Genomic DNA, 19,666 nt, shown 5'->3' with positions numbered 1-19,666 from the left:
TTGACTTTACAAATAGTTCTACAGTACGTTCGGACCAGTGTTTCTAGATCATTATCTATGAGAGACAAGTAAATATGATTGTAAGAGAGCCAGCTTTGTTTGTAATTGGTAAATCCTAGTGCAACGTTACAACCCTGAGCACTAGTGATGACACAATGCTAATGGCTGTGGTCTCAACTCTCGAGTGACGCAATCCTTTCTGGCGTGATGATCAGCAGTCATTGTTTAGCTTCCATTATGAAAGTGACCCCATTGCCATAACCTTACTGTAAGCATCAGAGATGTGGCTGAAGATACTGTCTATTATTATGATTATGGTGTTATTTTTTTAAACATTTTTTTTTTTATAGCAGTGATGATTAGAAGCAGAATAACACATCTGATTCTGTCTGCCCAAGGGCTTGCCGAGAAGCAAAATGGCTTCTACGATAGCAGAGATTGCACATTGTCCTCACTCACCCACCGTTGTTTGCTGGTGAGGTCTCTACTCTGTTGTCCACTAAACTGTGAGTGAAGATAAACTTAAAACATCTTTTATTACCATGAAACCAACCAAAGATCCGTCCAGTAGTGCCATGGTTTCCTTCTATTGAAGATGTCCTCACTGCTCCACCAGAGAAAGATTTGTGATGCCATTTCCAGGGATTGAGACCTCGATAGAACAAGTCCATTAATGCTCTTCTTTTCCCTTGTTCTGATTCCTCAACATGTGAGGCTCAGAAATTGGCTCTGTTGGATTGTTAACTTGTATTATCAGATGTCTCTTTTTGGTTACCAGTACAAAATGATCGGTCACCATCAATAGCGAGATGGGGGTTGGTGGTCAGTATTTTTTGCTGGTTGTGATCATGCAAAAAAAATGGGGTGGGTAAGTATGAGTTTAGCCTGAATTTCTTGCCACAAAAATGCTCCACCTTTTACTCTTGAATGAACAATCTAAAAAGGCTAGAGTAACTTAGGCCTTTCCCAGCAAAAAAATAATTGCTGGTACATATTTTGGCTTAGTATTGTGGCTTATCAGTCTGACAGCGAATATCTGACAGGGAATTTGCTTTGGAAACTAGATGGGGCAATGTGGGCTAAAGGAATGTCTCAAGAGAAAATAAGACTTCTGGTCTGACTGGGTCAATACTGAAAGCCTCTTCCACTGGTCCAGGGATTTTTGGGGTTGGGCTATGCTGAATGGTCAATATTGGGGTGGCAAGGCTAGACTTTTGAGTGCTGGTCGGCTGGGAGACAGTTCTGTGGAGGAACGAGGGGTGGATGGTAATAGGCTAGTGTTGTCAAAACCTTCATCAGTCTCCCTCATTCTGTTGGCAAGATACTGCCAGCTGAAATATGAAACAAGAAAGAAGATCCAGAATTAGACATCTTGGCTCAGACTCTGAGAATTAAAAAAAAATTACCGGCAGAAAATCTGCTTGACTAAAATAGTATTAGCATGTTATAAGCTCCAAGTACATTTTGCCTCATGATGGTACATTTATCTTAGCACCCCCTCTCAGATCAGGTTATAAGCTAAAGCAAGGGCATCAGTGATAAGGAAATATTTCAACTGATTTATGTAGACCATGAAAGTACATTTTGAGTAACATTTCTGTGGTATTCAAATAATATACTTAAGTACAGTAATAAAGCATGAGTCTGGCATTGCCAATATACCACTGCTAAGGACTGTACTTAGGCCTGATGGACAACAGGTATATTGGTCATGCCACAATCCCTGAAATGCCTTACTGTTATATTATAAACTGGTAACCAACACAATTAGAAAAGTGAAAATAAAATATACAAACAGGGTGTTTTGAATCATGAAAGCTGATTGGGTCTGAGCCATGGTATATTAAACCAAATACCAGAGGCATGACATCACATATTACTGCACTAATTGAGTTAGTAACCAGTTTATGAATGTAATATGACATCTCGGGTGTTTGTGATATATTGCCAATATACCACAGCTAAGCGTTGTGTTCAGGTATGCCTGAGAATAGCTCTTAGCCATGGTATATTGGCCATATATCACATTAAAAAAACATTGTGCCTTATTGCTTACATATGACATTACTTTCAGCCAATCAGCATTCTGGATTCAAACCACCCATTTTAAAATGTACATATAAATATGCTGCAAAGCAACACAAACACAGAACACCCTGCACATGTTAACAAGGCCTTTTAGAAAAGCTGTCAGACTGTTTAATATTTGCGTAACTGTAACCACTGTTTCCGTCCACAGTTTCTATGCAATTAAAATTATGTTGTACAAAACAAGTCACAACAGGTGTGATGTGAAATGTGTGAAATTGAGGTGTCACACTATGATGTTCTCGCACTACGACTTGTGCATGCAGTTTATTTGGCCACAGATGAAACAAGCATAGGTTATAATGAAATTCACATGGTGGGGAAAGTGTTTTGGAATGGGCTTGTTTCTACTTTCCCAGTTTTATTCTGGTGACATGGTACGCAAAAACATTGTGAGAGTACTGCCCTCAGGCACTGCTTTTAAAAAAAACACACCACCGGGGTGAAAATTTGCATATTTTCTTTTTTCTGTTTTTAGAACACTTGCATGAAAGTCGGATGCCAATTGGATGGAAACCTAGCTATGCATACCAAAAAGCTATTATTTCCACACCACTTGTAGGGTCAGGTACACAGCAGATATGAAAAGAGGGGTAGTGGGGCCTCTTTGGGTCCTCTGATTGGGGCACCATAAGACCAACCTTTTCTGCCTCATTTGTTCTGATTGCGTATTCGCAGGCACCTCCTCTTTAGCGGTGGCTCCAGCTCAGGGCTCCCCGGCCCTGTCGACAGGGGGGCGATGAGGCTGCAGGACACGATGGCCGTCTTGTCGCTGGGCTTTGGCACAGGCTGGATGACGCAACCAGCCTTGGGCAGCAGCAGGGGCAGTGCATAGGCGTGGTCGTCGTCATCGTCCAAATCCGGAAGGTCGCCGTTGGCTTCCAGCTTGCCTTCCCCAGTTCCCCCCTGCGCTGTCTCCTCACTTGGGCCCCTCTTACCTGGTTCCCAGTCCGCCACCGAACAGCTGTTCTCCTTCAGCGCCTCCCGCTCCAGCTCGCTGTTGGCAGGGTCACCGCCACCTCCTCCTCCACCTCTGCGACCAGGATCGGACGGAAACATGGGTAGTGTGCTCCGGCTAGGGCTGTCTCTGGATTGATTGCTGCCATTTACTATGACATTACAGGGGGCAGCGGGGCTGCAGGGCTGGGTCCGTGCGACGCTATGGTGGTTCATGAGATGGGCAGGGTGGGAGTTTTGGTTTGGCTGGGGGGATGCAGCCTGGCCACATGGCAGGGAGCTTGACTCGAGAGAGCCACTAATGGCCTCCCTGATCTCCTGGCTCATGTCTTCTAGGCTGCTGTTGCCCTTACCCTGGCCTGAGGCATCCAGAGGGGATGGTCCAGAGGGTGGGGGGCTGGATGAGTCCCCGTCCGGTTCCCCCTTCACCTGGATACTGGGCACCACCCGCTGGATGACCTGCTGCAGCCGCGACCGCCTGCCCAGAGTCAGGTCAATTACGCCCTCTTGGAGCGAAGGCCCAGAGCCATCTGAAAGGGAGAGGCCCAAGGTGTTGGCACTTCCAGGACTCTCTGTCTTTACGGTCAGGTCCACCACATCAGTCCTACTCCTGTCTGAGCCAAAATGGCCTAAGAAGCCAAGAGAGTGCACCCCGGAACTAGAGGTCCTTTTGTGTTCCCCTCTGGATGTACCAGGGGAAAATGGCCTGGGGTCCGTAAAATCAGTGGCCTTCCCTGACGAACCGGCAATGGTGTCGTTGTTGCTGGGGTTGTCCTTGGAGGTCTTGGGGTTGAAGGGAAAGGGTATTGGGATAGGGATGGGTACAGGCAGGGGCACGATGACAGGGTAAGGGACCAGAAGGGTGGGTGGGGGCACCAGGGGGGCGAGGGAAGGCATGCCGAAGTTCATCATAGGCGGCACATGCATGGGCCCATTTGGCATCATGTTGGGGTGGAAGGGAAAACCGGGTATGTGTATGCCTGGATGGGGTGGCATCATCCCTGAAGGGTTCCCTCCCAGGTTAGGGTTGGAGGAGGGGTGGTGGTGGGGCGAGAACTGGGGCCGATGCATGGGGCTGGATGGGGGACCCAAGGTTCTGGGCGGCGGTGGTGGTCCGATTCCAGGGATCATGGGGTTGGACAGGGGGCTATTGGGGCCTGGGCCATGAGTAGGTGGGCGGAGGAAGGGCTGGCGCATCTGCTGCATCATCTGATGCTCCATGAAGAAAGGCAGGGGTACGGGCCCCCTGGGAGTCATCACCATGGGGGGGCTGCCTGAAGGGACTCCCATGGGAGGGTGCAGAGAGGGGTGTGGGGGAGGGGGCAAGGTGGGGCTCTCATGGGGTCTGGGTGTGTGATTTTTGATGGATGACGAGGAAGGAGAGCAAACAGTGCCTGTCTCAGAGGGAGAGGCAGCGGTGGAACTGGATGGAACTGGCACAGAGGGGTTTCCCCCAGGGGAAGGGGCTTTGCGTCGTAAGTCACCCAGGGGCGTGCCCCAGGACTCGGGTGTGAGGAGCTGCACCCCGGTGTTGCTCTCGGACTTGCCCTCCACAGGACTGTGGCCTGGATTACACAGTCCACCTGGCAGCGCCGCCTGAGTCTCTTTGTAGAAGATGTCCATCTTGTACTGGTTCAGGCATTTGGCACTGCAGAACTGCAATCTCCGTTCACCAGCACCGAAGTCTAGGTACTCCTTGGTGTGGCGGATGTGTTTGCACCAGTCACAGACCTGTAACACAAGACATGAGACATCATCAGATCAATGCACTACAGACACAACACATTTCAGACAAAAAGACTACAAAATTATACATTGCCATGAGGTAAATAACTAGAATGTAATCACTCTGTCTCACACAGAATCCTCAGATTGGTTTCATTACAACAAGTAAATAAAAGTCCATCTGGACGGCACCTGTGTATTATTGCATCCTCGTTAGTCAAACCCATCTGTATTTTTATGCTTCAAAGGCATAATGGCACATAGTCTACCCAAAATCCCTAAATATGTTTAAGAACGTGCAAGGGAACGAGTAAGATAATTTCATATTCACACTGCTGCTACCCTTGAGGTTCATAGTCCAAATCTGGAAGGGCAAACTTACAGCTTTTGAATAAACAACACTTTGTCCAGATATGTTATTCCCATTTACAGTACACCTGCCATGCGGTTGTCACATCTTTACATTCCTTCATACAGAACCACTCAGATACACATGAAACCACTGATCCGCGTGGGACAGTAGCCACAGGCACAGCTGCAGGACATAACAGCCTGAAGTAAAAGGTTTTTCCTGTAAGGCATGATTATGACTGGGGGTACATGATTGTGATGGTTGGGTGGATGAGATGGGTTGACAGAGACAGGTGAACAAGCTGGCTGCCAGTACAGGGCACGAAGTGAGAGTGACAGCTGGATGGAGTTCTATTTGTTCCGTTGAAAAATAGCTGAGCATTACCTAGATGGATGCTATGATTCATTACTGGTTACAACTGATGTGCAACTTTAATGAGTGACCGGGATCATTTTGTTGCATAAAACGCTCAGTAACACTGCGAATGTCCAATCATCACGTAGCCATTAGTTTCCTAGCAGTTAGATGAATTTGTGTACCTGAGATAATGAACGTGACCCTGGCAAGTGGATAGAAATGGGTGGGCCAGGGAGATGGGACACAGCCCGACACACAACTCACTGCCAGCTCAGAGGGATGGGGCTGGGAATTACTGAAGATAATTAATCAGCTGTCTGGCCCCTCAACGACGTCCATCCATCACACGCACCATAACCCTCCTTGCGGAATACTAACAAATAGTGGGATGGCTACTGAAAGGTGACTAAGTAACTCACTGACATTAGAGCCTTTTGATCCTAACCCTTTCATCTTTCAGACATCATGTAGATCAGAACACACATAAGACCAAGCAGAGACATATAACACACACACACGACAAGACAACTTCAGATTTGAATTGGTCATTGACTCTTTTCAAAGTCCGTAACAACTTTGGGAACCCTTGTCATTTTCCATTAAAGCAACTCCCTACTTTTGTGTCCTCCTTCTCTGAACCCTGGCCTGATTCATAGATCTGTTACACATTTGTCATTCTGGTACATTAAGATCTTCCATGAAGTATCTACTTAGATCTCAGTTGATTGGCCACCGCGATTCATTCACTGTCCTTGAATCGCTCTTTCTAATCCCCTTCCCGTCTGTCAATTGACAGATCACGCATGTCAAAGCTATGGACAAATTAGTCAATGACAATCTAATCCGTAATTTGGTTTTAATGTTAAACGGAAATGTGTCTCCATCACTAGATGTCAGACACTAGGAAAGGCTTTGGGTTGTAGACATGACAACCAGATACCACCTCCATAGGGCTCTGTAGCACTGGTATAGTGGTCAGCTTTAAAGGAAGGGATCAAAGACTAGTGTTGTGTAGGTACTCTCACAGGTGAATGATCTATAGTCCGCCATTTAGCGGTGATATCAATAATCTTTTTAAACTGCTCATTTGAGCTCGTCGAATGCAATGAGCCAGAGCAAAAAAAAAAGTGCGCTAAGACTTGAGTTCAATTATGGTAAGCCTGGATATTTTAAATAATAAATGTGTTAAATTTTTCTAGACTAAAAAAGAAGACAGATGGAGAGCACTTAACGACTTTCTGCACTGTGAGTGAAATTTCACTGTGCATTACCCTAATGGAGTTCTTTTTTCTGTCTCTACTCTCTCCCTCTCCTGCACACAGATGTTTTCAGTTGAATGTAATTATGGTCATTTATTTAAACCACGGCCATTGTACTGGCGGTTGCTTTGGCTCTGTTTAACCATTTGCTTTGCTGCAGGTAATGACTTAACCACCTATCAAGTCGAAACGGACAACACTGGATCATTTATTTAGTCATTTGTTTTGTTTTTATTGATTAACATGCACTGTTCACTGTACAACTTGTCTAGAATTTAAGGTTTAAGTCTAATTGGATAATTATTACTAGTCACCATCTTGCCATAACATTGATTTAAGTAGCCCTACTTGTACTTTTGATTTAGTTTACAAAATTGGTTCAATTTGTTTAATTAACCCTTGCTGTTTAATTATACAAACCGATTAACAAGGTAAAAGAATGTGATGATGTGTTGAAGTAACAATTTCTGCTGGGGTGACATAATGATCTGGTACAGTATACTATCGTGACCAGTATCTGATTGCAGGATAGTGTTGTTTGTGAGATTATACATTTTCAGTATATGAGAGCGATTGTAAATCACAGGTAGGACATCACATCACCTTCTAGAACTGGATAAGAACTGTTTGTAGGCACAATGAATCACGGAGCAAAATGCCACTCCCCCTTGACCCTTATTGCTCAATGCATACAGGTCAAATGTCACTTACTTGCTGACTTACTGATTTACTTACTGACTTACTGATTTACTGACTGACTTACTGACTTACTTACTGACTTGCTGACTTACTGACTTGCTTGCTTGCTTACTTGCTGACTAGCTGACTGACTGATTAACCTTTGTTAAATAGTGTAGTGGTTCGAGACACGGACTACGAAACAACAGGTCCTGTGTTCGCCTCTCGTCACTATTATAACATATTATGCTTTATGATTTGTTTAAGACTGACAAAAGCTTCGCTAGCTACAAGCTTCAGTAGCTACATAATAGGAAGCCTAAAATAAAACAGTTCTGGTGGATATTAGGGTTTGTTCAGGATAGACAAACACTTCGCTGCCTAAACAATTCTCTTTTCTTTTCACCTGACGAAAAAGTCAGTTATCGTCAACTATATTAATATACACTGTATAAATGTCATTCACAAATGGCTAATAATCTGTTAAAATGGCCAGTGGCAAAAGCCATACAGTTCATAGATGTTATTTGTGGTAGAGGTAAACTCCAATAAGAAACGTTACTCAGTTTAACGCAATGGTTAATGGTGTCTAACGAAATATTCAAACTTGGCGTGACATTAATGCAGTATCACTCGGTGGTGTAGTGATCTCAGTTGATTAAAGACACAGCTTTTCACGTGGGCGACCTGGATTCGAATCTCGGCAGGGCTACAACGATCAATGCTTTTTACTGCGGGCCGGCTGAACTAGGCTTGCCTGTTGTAGTTGTAGGACTTATGTAGCTTTCCTGAAAAAATGACAGAACCTATTTGATATGACAATGAAAGTGCATTCAGTGTTAAAAACAGATTCCACAAAATATACCAAGTTATCCATAAAATGGGAAGTTTTGTTCAATTATTTACTTATTTGCTTAGTTTCTATCCAAAAGATGAGGGGGGGGGGGTGTATTTTTATTTTACTGTTTGAGAAAAACATTTTGTTTACCCTTATTATCCATTTTCCCAAATCATACAATGCTAATCCGTAACATTGTAGATCAGCCTGTGGGTGTCCCAGAGCAAAACCAAAACAACCTCCTTGAGAATCTACTGAATACAGAACATATTTTTACTATTTTTAGCTCCAAATTGTCATTTTTAAGGAATTTTTTTTTCATTTATTTGTAAGTGCACCTGATGAGGTGATTTTCCACTGACTCCATAGCTTAGCTATTAGTTGATAGGATGGCTTGTGGGCAGCTTACAGCAAAACTAAACACATCCACAGGTTCCAGAGACTCTCCCGATTCAAATGGATTTACTTACAAGTTTGTAGCTCCAGCCATTCGGTCATGGTAATTGTCCATGTGACAAGACAACCACCACTGACTCCTGACGTTTGAGTACCATGTGTTTGAGTCAAAAACAGTTTGATATTTTGAGATGTCTTAGTGGTGGTAAGGGCACCCCTGGTCCGCAAAAATACCGCAAATGCATTTACCGTAATGGCTTATACTGCCTGGTTCGCAAGTTTCTGCTGAACACAGAAAATGAAAAATAGTGCTGCTAGCACAAACATAACAGAATCAGGCGACACATAATGATCAACATGACCAAATTCAATCACACCCACATGAATATAGACTTATATGGATTAAGTATATTATAGGAACCAATATCTTATGGGAGATAATATCACCTGGGAACATATATTACCAGCATCTGATGGGATAAAATAATTATCTGGGATAGTCTAAAATTGGGATGAGTATCTGATGGGAGGACATTATAATTTGGGAGAGTATATTATGGGGACCAGTATCTGCATGGGGAAGGCTTATCTGGATCACGGTGATGTTACAAAACCTGAAAATCATGTTATGGGCCTATTCTAACACAAATAACTAAAAATCATTAACCAGAAAATGTAAATAGAATATTGTAGATTTTGAAGAGCAATTCTTTAAACCTTATGTCCAATTAAATTACCGGTTTGATATGTATTGAAATGTCAGCATGCCTCAAATCGTCAAAATGAAACTGTCAGAAAATGTCAAATTATGCATGAGGAGAGAACACAACATCTGAACCTAACACAATGCCAAATGAACATGAAAAAATAAAAACAATTTGAATGAAAAAAGGTTGTGATTTACTTTAAATAAATGCTTTCACAAAAAGACAAAAAACTAAGACTAACAGCACATTCTCCTTAAAAGCAAACATCTTTACATTATTCAACACATCAGACAGTCATGGATATTAAAATATGTTATTACAATTCTAATTTAGGCATAAATGTGTAAACTCTATCTGGTTGTTAAATGTTTTAATCCTTACAAGCACATCGCTGTTTGTCTTGAAGACAAGCCTGGGCGTATCCTTAGAATAGCTGTGCTGGGGTAATTTCTCACCATGGCCGTCTTCGTCTCTCGCCTGAGGGGAGAAATAACGGCCTCTTTTTATGAACGGACAAAATAAACAGGTGAACAGAAAAGAAGGGAAAACAACAACAAACTTATGAATGGAAAGACACAATGGTAAAATGGTGAGCATGCATTTGGGTTGCAGAATCGTATGCAGGTTCTCAACATCATAAAAGAAAACCATGTAGAAATTGTTTATTTATGTGTTTGGGTGTGAAGATGTGTGATTGTGCATGAAGGTGTGTTTTTTTCTATGTTACTATACTGTATGTAATAACTATGGTTTTATTGATCATAGTGATAGCTGAAGAGCCAAGATGTTATATTGGTTGAATCATTATGACCTGTGAAAGACAATAATTCTCTGAGATGGTACATCAATTTAAATATTGTTATCAGGGGACTAAAGACTAAACTGATTGGATTTAAGGATTTAAGTAGATTTTTTTTAAAGAATGTCACAAGCAAAGTTCCAGAAATAAAGGTTTAAGATGCACTAGAGGATCTTGAGCATCAAACAAATTGGTAACATATAGCATAAATTGGATCTATAACATGTCATATGACTAGTAAAATATTGTTATTTATTTTTTGCCGGTCGTAACATGTTGTACTGTAAAAAGAAAATCAGTTTAGCCACCTGAGACCAGCTTCAAAACTACTGTTAGAAATTCTATAAAAGCTCTGGGGTACATCTTTAAAGATCTTTTTTAAAACTACCATCACTACTGTGTTTATAGTATGCTCTCCATTTTTTCTTCGGCACTAGACACTGTGTGGACACACATCGGTAAGCATTGAATTTTAAACACACACACATTCACACTCACTTACGTGTCATTGTGTCATTACCCACTCTCCATTTTGTGCTGTAACCCTCTGGCCCTGTGCCAATTCATTTACATATAGTGCTAATGAGGTGCCAGTGGATGAGGCATGAGGTGCATATACACACATAGACAGAGAAACATAGAAAGAAAGCATAGGAGAAAGAGTTCAACAAGCGCTAGAAACAAAGTGTACAGTCATACAATGGGGACAGCACATCCTTTACTAGGAATGATAGTGAAAGTCCAGTCATACAATGGGGACAGCACATCCTTTACTAGGAATGATAGTGAAAGTCCAGTCATACAATGGGGACAGAACATCCTTTACCAGGAATCTTTGTGAAAGTATGGCCATACAATAGGGACAATCACATCCTTCCCTAGGAATCATAGTGAAAGTCCAACTATAAAAAGGAGACAGCACATGCTTTACTAGGAATCATAATGAAAGTCCAGTTATACAAAGGGGACAGCACATCCTTTACTAGGAATCATAGTGAAAGTCTGGTCATACAATGGAGACACCACATCCTTTCCTAGGAATCATAACAAAAGTCCAGCTATAAAATGGGGACAGCACATCCTTTCCTAGGAATCATAACAAAAGTCCAGCTATAAAATGGGGGCACCACATCCTTTACTAGGAATCATAGTGAAAGTCTGGTCATACAATGGAGACTCAAAATCCATTCCTAGGAATCACAATGACAGTCCAGTTATAAAATGGAGACAGTACATCGTTGACTAGGAATCATATTAAAAGTCCAGTAATAAAATAGGGACAGCATATTATTTTCTATAAATCATAGTGAAAGTCCAGTCATACAATGGGGACACCACATAATTTATTAACAATCCTGCCAAATAGTGTTGTATAAAGAAACAGAGCATGAATTTAAACAGAGTACCTGCTGATAAACCCGCACATAGGCTGAAAAGGGTTAAAATTAGTCCATACAGAGAAGTCAAGCCACCATTAGAAACAACCCTTCCAAATAAACATATAATTATTAGTAATTATTTCAAATAATTGGTTGCTGTTTCAGAAATTATGGGTGATGATGTTCCAATTTATGCTTTTTGGAAGGAAGCTGTTTCAAAAGTTACTCTTCCTAAATTACTATTCAATGTTTACTTTAAATCACTGAAAGGATGTGATGTTGTTTTGTTGGCTGTACCATGCCAACTAAATACAGTTCCAGTCTGGCTGAAGGGTCCGGTGTAAACATAGTATCACAGTAACACACCAACGGTATGTGCGCCCATTAGTGACTCCAATGCCCAGAGGGAGTGGAACACCAGCTGTCGCTGTGCAAGCCTCCATCTGGGCATCTGTGCCTGTCCAGGTGTATGTACATTTCACCTGCCAAGAGGTGTGTTTTGAAAAGATACTGAAGGGAGAGAGAACCTCTCTATCTCTCTCTTAAACACAAACCAAAATGGACACTCATTGAGTTGTCCAATCTCGAAGATCCCAGAAATAAAAATAACATAGAAGTTAAATCACTGTTTACATTTGCATAATCAGATGTGTTAGCCTTATAAGAATTGCATGTTAAAAGTGGTAGCTTACATCCATTGCTGTGCCAAACTTGCCTTCTCTCAAAGACCTTTAACCAGAAACTTTCCTCAGTGATGTGTACGTTACTTTTACAGCAACAGCATTGTCTAACAAATTGTCTAACAAACTTAGATGAATCAGAAATTGTGTTGAAGAAATGTGGTGAAAATGTGTGTAGTCATTAAAATAAGTATTTGACAGGACAATAGTAGAAAGTTGAATGTGTCCTACTTTTTGTCCCCATAGAGTTGAGATTTTTGTTTGATTAAGTTTTTTATTTAGAAATCTAGTCACCTTAACACATACATATGCCCACGCAAGCACAGACACACACACACACACACACAGACACACATGCACGTGCGTGCATACACACACAAAGAAATTCACAACTTTTCACCCACTTGGGTAAACAGCTTTTGCCTCACTTTCCTTCCTCTTATTAGTTTACCCAACTAACTGGATATTTTGCTGTTTGGCTGGCCAATTTGGACATTTTCACTTAGGGGTGTACTCACTTTTGTTACCAACGGTTTAGACATTAATGTCTTTGTGTTGAGTTATTTTGAGGGGACAGCAAATGTACACTGTTGTACACTCATTACTTTACATTGTAGAAAAGTGTCATTTCTTCAGTGTTGTCACATGAAAATATATACTCAAATATTTACAAAAATGTGAGGGGTGTACTCACTTTTGTGAGATACTGTATCTAGTCAAGTTATACATCCAGATGGAGAGTGAGAGTTACGTATTACAGGGTAAAGATCTAGTTCCTTTCCTCAAACTCCTTTTTTTGATTTCCTCTTGCACTTTATGATATCCGCTGTCAGCTATGAAATAATCACCTCTCTCACTAGGCTCTTCTTCTGCAACATCAGGGCCTAGAGGTTCCCTAGCCAGGAGTCACAAGGCTGGCAGGTAACACACACACCTTTATTATTCAGCTTGTCTTCCTTGACACTTGATCCAGACGCTGATGTATATTGCAGAGTGTGTCAGAGCAGTGCAGGCAAAACCCTGTATGTAAAGATTTGTGTCGGTTTGAGGTGATGTGCCATTACTGTGGTGATGTATTCAAGCACTCTGCCCCTCTTGCCTTGAGGGACCTCAGAGAAAAAGAGAGAGATGGAATTGGAATTGTACAGGTCTCTAGAGGTGCATGAAGATGAAAAAAACTTGAGCAATATAAAGGTGTATTGCAGTGGAAATGTGCTGTGAAATGCAAGCTAGGTTCTGCTAGGTTCTGTACCTTATATAGTGCTTTTACTGTACACACAATGTAAGGGGAAGAGTGAGAGAGTGTGGGTGTGTTATGATGCCACAACATCTGTTTTCTATCCTAAACTGGGCAAATGTATAGTGCCAGTCTAAAAATTTAAAAGACCTGGGCCCGGTTTCCCAAAGCATGATAATCATAAGATGCATGTAAGTGCATCGTTATTTTATCGGTGCTTTCCCCCAAAGCATCGTTACTTAACCGGTACGTAACATCGCTTGTTAATTACCAGTGCTCCAGACCACTCGTTAGACCATTGTAACAGGCACTTAACATGTGAGGAGTGATTGCAAACAGTTAATATTAAGGCAACAGAAAAATTATCAAAACAGTTTTAATTTAGACACATTTATTTAGACAAATTAGGCTATATAAGTGCTTGAGTGGATGTGAATGTAATTGAATGCAGTTGTCAACTAAGCATAAAGAAAAATGTATGTAAAATAAGAAATAATTAAGAAAAAGTGTTCAAAATGTATGTTCACGTGTCTGAAACCCCGCATTGTAGGCTACTGGTAGGTTACTATCTTTGATGGATAGGTGCTGGTGCCTCTAACTCATCAAGAAGAACATTGATTTCTTCAGCTCTGAATGCTTGTTTTCTGTTGAGTTCCATTTTTATTTCAAACTAATAGAATGGATTTTTCCAGTATGCTTTATATTCCCAGCTAACCAATCATGTGTTGATTGCTGTAACATATTCTATATAGCTACAGGAGGAACTGATATTTGATGTTATGTGCTTGATTTCTGGATATATGATTTTGATTGGCTGAAGTCCACTAGCCTACTTCTTCGAGTTTTACATTTTCATATTTATGCATAAGTAGTAGTAGAATACATTGCAAGCAATATTATGTGCTTCTGATAAGTAATCAAGCTCTATTGAAATCCAATAAGCTATATTTAAAAACGTATTCATGGTCTAATTCCATTCCAAACCCAAAACATGGCCTAATTCAATGACAAAAAGCTGTAACCTAGCACTTATGAAACATTTTATATAAGCGACGTACGTGATGGTTTGGGAAACAGGCGTCCTTCGTAACAAAGTCCATATTAAGGCTACAAGCATCGTTCAACCATCGTAAATGCCACGTAATCGGGAAATTGTGTCCTACTCAATCAAGGGTAATTGGAACCAAAAATATCAAACTTGGACTCATCAGATCAAATAACAGATTTCCACTGGTCTAATGTCTCATTTCCCTGGACCAAGCAAAACCTTTCTTCTTACTGGTTCATTAAATAGTGGTTTCTTTGCAGCAGTTTGACCATAAAGACTTGATTCATGCAGTCTCCTGAGAACAGTTGATGTTGAGATGTGTCTGCTGAACTCTGTGAAGCATTTATTTGGGGTGCTATCTGAGGTGCAGTTAAATGCTGACTTCTGAGGCTGGTAAGTTTAGTAAAGCTATCCCCTGCACCAGAGGTAACTTTGGCTCTTCCTTTCCAGGGTCGACCTTATGAGAGCCAGTTTCATCATAGTGCTTGAAACTTTAAAAGTTCCTGAAATCTCATGGATTCACTGAACATGACTTAAAGTTATAGTGGACTGTCATTTTTCTTTGCTTATTTCCCAAACAGAAATGGAATATATGGCCATATACATTAAAATACTTTGTTGGAAAGGAAAGAAAAGGGTGCAGTGGTCTCTTAATTTTATCCAGAGCTGTATGTTAATTACATATTTTAATCTGACATATATGAAAAAAGCCAAGTCTTGTATATTTTGACATATATGTACATAGGCTATGTGTTGTTCAAACCAAATACAGTGGGGAGAACAAGTATTTGATACACTGCAGATTTTGCAGGTTTTCCTACTCACAAAGCATGTAGAGGTCTGTACTTTGTATCATACGTACACTTCAACTGTGAGAGACGGAATCTAAAACAAAAATCCAGAAAATCACATTGTATGATTTTTAAATAATTAATTTGCATTTAATTGCATGACATAAGTATTTGATCACCTACCAACCAGTAAGAATTCTGGCTCTCACAGACCTGTTAGTTTTTCTTTAAGAAGCCCTCCTGTTCTCCACTCATTACCTGTATTAACTGCACCTGAACTTGTTACTTGTATAAAAGATACCTGTCCACACACTCAATCAAACAGACTCCAACCTCTCCACAATGGCCAAGACCAGAGTGCTGTGTAAGGACATCTGAGACAAAATTGTAGACCTGCACAAGGCTGGTATGGACTACAGGACAATAGGCAAGCAGCTTGGTGAGAAGGCAACAACTGTTGGCGCAATTATTAGAAAAAGGAAGAAGTTCAAGATGACGGTCAATCTCGGTCTGGGGCTCCATGCAAGATCTCACCTTGTTGGGCATCAATGATCATGAGGAAGGTGAGGGATCAGCCCACAACTACACGGCAGGACCTGGTCAATGACCTGAAGAGAGCTGGGACCACAGTCTCAAAGAAAACCATTAGTAACTCACTACACCGTCATGGATTAAAATCCTGCAGCACATGCAAGGTCCCCCTGCTCAAGCCAGTGCATGTCCAGGCCTGTCTAAAGTTTGCCAGTGACCATCTGGATGATCCAGAGGAGGAATGGGAAAAAGTCATGTGGTCTGATGAGACAAAAATAGAGCTTTTTGGTCAAAACTCCACTCGCCATGTTTGGAGGAAGAAGAAGAATCCGTACAACCCCAAGAACACCATCCCAACCATGAAGCATAGAGGTGGAAACATCATTCTTTGGGGATGCTTTTCTGCAGAGGGGACAAGATGACTGCACCGTATTGAGGGGAGGATGGATGGGGCCATGAGATCTTGGCCAACAACCTCCTTCCCTCAGTAAGAGCATTAAAGATGGGTCGTGGCTGGGTCTTCCAGCATGACAACGACCCGAAACACACAGCCAGGGATTCTAAGGAGTGGCTCTGTAAGAAGCATCTCAAGGTCCTGGAGTGGCGTAGCCAGTCTCCGGACATGAACCCAATAGAACATCTGAAAGTCCATATTGCCCAGCGACAGCCCCGAAGCCTGAAGGATCTGGAGAAGGTCTATATGGAGAAGTGGGACAAAATCCCTGCTGCAGTGTGTGCAAACCTGGTCAAGAACTACAGGAAACGTATGATCTCTGTAATTGCAAACAAATGTTTTCTGTACCAAATATTAAGTTCTGCTTTTCTGATGTATCAAATACTTATGTCATGCAATAAAATGCAAATTAATTACTTAGAAATCATTCAATGTGATTTTCTGGATTTTTGTTTTAGATTCTGTCACTCACAGTTGAAGAGTACCTATGATAAAAATTACAGACTTCTACATGCTTTGTAAGTGGGAAAACCTGCAAAATCGGCAGTGTATCAAATACTTGTTCTCCCCACTGTATATGTTTTAAACATATATGCTCATACAAGACAAAAGTTACATACATGCATTGCCATATATTACATTTACGTATCAGCACGCTGTTCTTGCCCTGATATGGACTACTACAGTACAGACATAAGCTGGTCGAGAGAATGCAAAAATTGTGCCAAGCTGTCATCAAGGCAAAAGGAGGCTACTCTGAATAATCTAAAATATAAATGTACTTTGATTTTATTTACACTTTTTTGGTAACTATATGGTTCGATATGTAGTATTTCATAGTTTTGATGTCTTCACTATATTACTGAAAATAGAAAAAACAAAGAAATACCCTTGAATGGATAGGTGGGTCCAAACCTTTCACTGGTACTGTATTTCTTAAATATCTTCAAAATAAACCAGACACTGGACGGATGGTGTTGTGCACTGGCAATGGGAGGAACTAAATCCTCCCCACAACGCTCGCCATAGGAGGAGATTGGGTTACGCAGACGAGGCAGCTGTAGATATTTAGCGAAACACGATGCGTCTCCACTGCCCACCCCTACGCCATCCTACTCGCTATGTCCTGTCTCCACTTTCAGACACACACAGACACAAGATACATTTTTAGCCATGCCATTTTTTGTTGAAAAGACTGGAGGGTTTGTTGTTGTGGCTAACCTTGTGGGTACATGAAAAAAGAAACATGTGGATATCACTTACACAAATGGCCTGCATGAATGTGAGTGTGAGAGACATAACCTAGAATGTGCACCACCTCAGCAGACAAGGCCCTTCTGTGCTCTAACCATGTCTGTTTTCATGTGGGAACTGTCCCTGGACAACTCTTCACTTTGGTATTTCTTAGTTACAGCAATCTTGGAAGTGTAAAATAACGGTTGATTTGAGTATACTTTCACTTCACAAGTAGCAATGCTCAACAAATTTGGGAGAAAACACAGAAGGCACAAAGCAACTCATGCTCCGAAAATAGTGGGAACTGAACGAGAACTAGGATCACCTATCCTATATGATCAGACGTGTACTTCCTTTTCCACAGCTGGTAGCATACAGAGCTATGCTAAGTGATTATGTTTGGATGAAAAATTAACTTTGGACATACAAGGGAAAGGAATAAAGACATATCATACTTACACTGTAATTCCTTATATATCCAAGCTTAGGTACAAGAAAGAAAGCAGAATGTTTAACTTCAGGAATCAGGACAAAATGAAACACTATTTGACTTAATGACTGTCTGTCTTTGGAAAGACAAACTAATCATTAGAACCTTTGTAACTCAACTGATCTGCATATGCAATGAGGGTGTATATGACAAAAACTGTGATTCTGCATGTTAAAAAATAAAACCATAAGACAACGGTTGATGTTAATCTATTACAATAAGTACTCGGACGCGAAAAAGGGCAAAATTGTGTTAAAGTTTGTGGGCTTCTCACCAAGCCAAATAGTAGAGATAATGTGCAAAGTGGAAAATACTAGGCACTTCAATTCCAAAGGATTGGCAAATATTTTGCAGCATCTTAATTAAAGACATCTGGAGGAGTGGATGTTGGGAGGAAACAATGTAACACATGGACTTAGTGCACTTGCATAATTGGTTAAATAATAAGGGAGAAGTGAGGAGAAGAGCGTACCTTGTTTCTCTTGAAGTAGGCTCTGCGACAGGCAGCAAAGCACTTCTCACTGCAAAAGTTCTTCAGCTCAGTGCCCATGTTGAGGGAGTAGCGTTTCACGCCAACCTTCTGACACCAAGCACACATGATCTGGACATTGGACAAATCCTCGTCTAGGGGACGAACACAAACAGACACAGTGTGAGGATAACAGCCTAACAAAGCCGGCCAAATTCGCTGGAACTGGAACAGAGCATAAAGACAGCCCAACCGCTGGCTCCCCATCCCTAAACCTCCCCTCTTTCCCCAACCCCCTAACAATCTGACAGCCACCAGTCAATTCTCGTCATGTGATTGATTTCACCAACAATACATCCTGACAGTATTAACCTTCAAAGCAAAAAAGGAGAGCTCTTCCCACTCGCAGTCATCAAGGCAAGTTAGAAGCACTCTCATCAGTTACCACACAGAGATGGCCCTAAACAATGTCTGTAGACAAAAATATTTGTACATTTTAAAATGTTGCGGTTGAGTCAACTTCATTAAAATGGAAGAGAGCTTAGTTGGAGATTTGTTCAAGAATGGAAACTAAACACTGCTAAGACCTCCATGACCTCAAATGCTTCTCTCGTCTTAAAAACAAGCTGCTGGGTAATTGCCATTGGTTTTCAGCCCCTCTGCGTTCAACTTCATTGAGAGATGTCTTCCAGTGAGACTTCCAATAATTCACAATTATCACATTAGAACTGTGTGCAAAGGTGAAACATTCTGGCCCATTAGTCTTTCACCTTCACTCCCCCCCTTATCACACCATGGTGGGTACTGGGAAGACCTTTCCCTCCTGTTAAGCTTAATGGATCCATAGTGCAAATCTGTTTTAAAGGAAAGACTAATTCTCAATTAAGGGCAATAACTCCCAGGAGGCACAAAGATAGCACCGTGGCCACAGCATGCATAGCTTATGCTCCTTTATGCTCCCGCTGCATGGCCCATTTTGAGAACTCTAGATGGATGATGTATGTGTCAATAGAGGTGCAGGATGTTCATTTTCCAGGAAATATTCCCGGGATGGTTCCTCTTTGCATCCCTCCATTATTTATTTTTTTCTGAAAATTGATGTTCAAAACTCCCATGGCAACCTGGCGGTACTTAAATAAATATTCAGCCACGACACACAAGGGAAAGTGTTTATTTCCAAGCATCTCATTATTTT

General features: G+C 41.4%; 1 protein-coding gene across 4 annotated transcripts in view; it reads right to left on the bottom strand.

The window, feature by feature from the left end:
* Positions 1-317: 317 nt before the first annotated feature.
* Positions 318-19,666, bottom strand: part of sobpa (sine oculis binding protein homolog (Drosophila) a) — a 30,162-nt gene continuing 10,813 nt past the window's right edge. The window contains exons 5-9 of one of the 4 annotated variants that reach the window (XM_010903536.4): positions 18,475-18,626; positions 17,972-17,995; positions 9,739-9,834; positions 2,730-4,776; positions 318-1,331 (exon numbers count right to left, since the gene is read on the bottom strand). In XM_010903536.4, the coding sequence (XP_010901838.2) occupies positions 2,740-4,776; positions 9,739-9,834; positions 17,972-17,995; positions 18,475-18,626 (2,309 nt within the window). In that variant the 3' untranslated portion in view covers positions 318-1,331; positions 2,730-2,739. The remainder of the gene's footprint in view (positions 1,332-2,729; positions 4,777-9,738; positions 9,835-17,971; positions 17,996-18,474; positions 18,627-19,666) is intronic. The other 3 variants (XM_010903539.4, XM_010903537.4, XM_010903538.5) reach the window with 3 other exon arrangements.

Source organism: Esox lucius, chromosome 15 (genome assembly GCF_011004845.1).
Source record: "Esox lucius isolate fEsoLuc1 chromosome 15, fEsoLuc1.pri, whole genome shotgun sequence".
Lineage (NCBI taxonomy): Eukaryota > Metazoa > Chordata > Actinopteri > Esociformes > Esocidae > Esox > Esox lucius.
The sequence above is the reverse complement of the archived record's forward strand: the minus strand, read 5'-3'. Positions and strand labels throughout refer to the sequence as shown.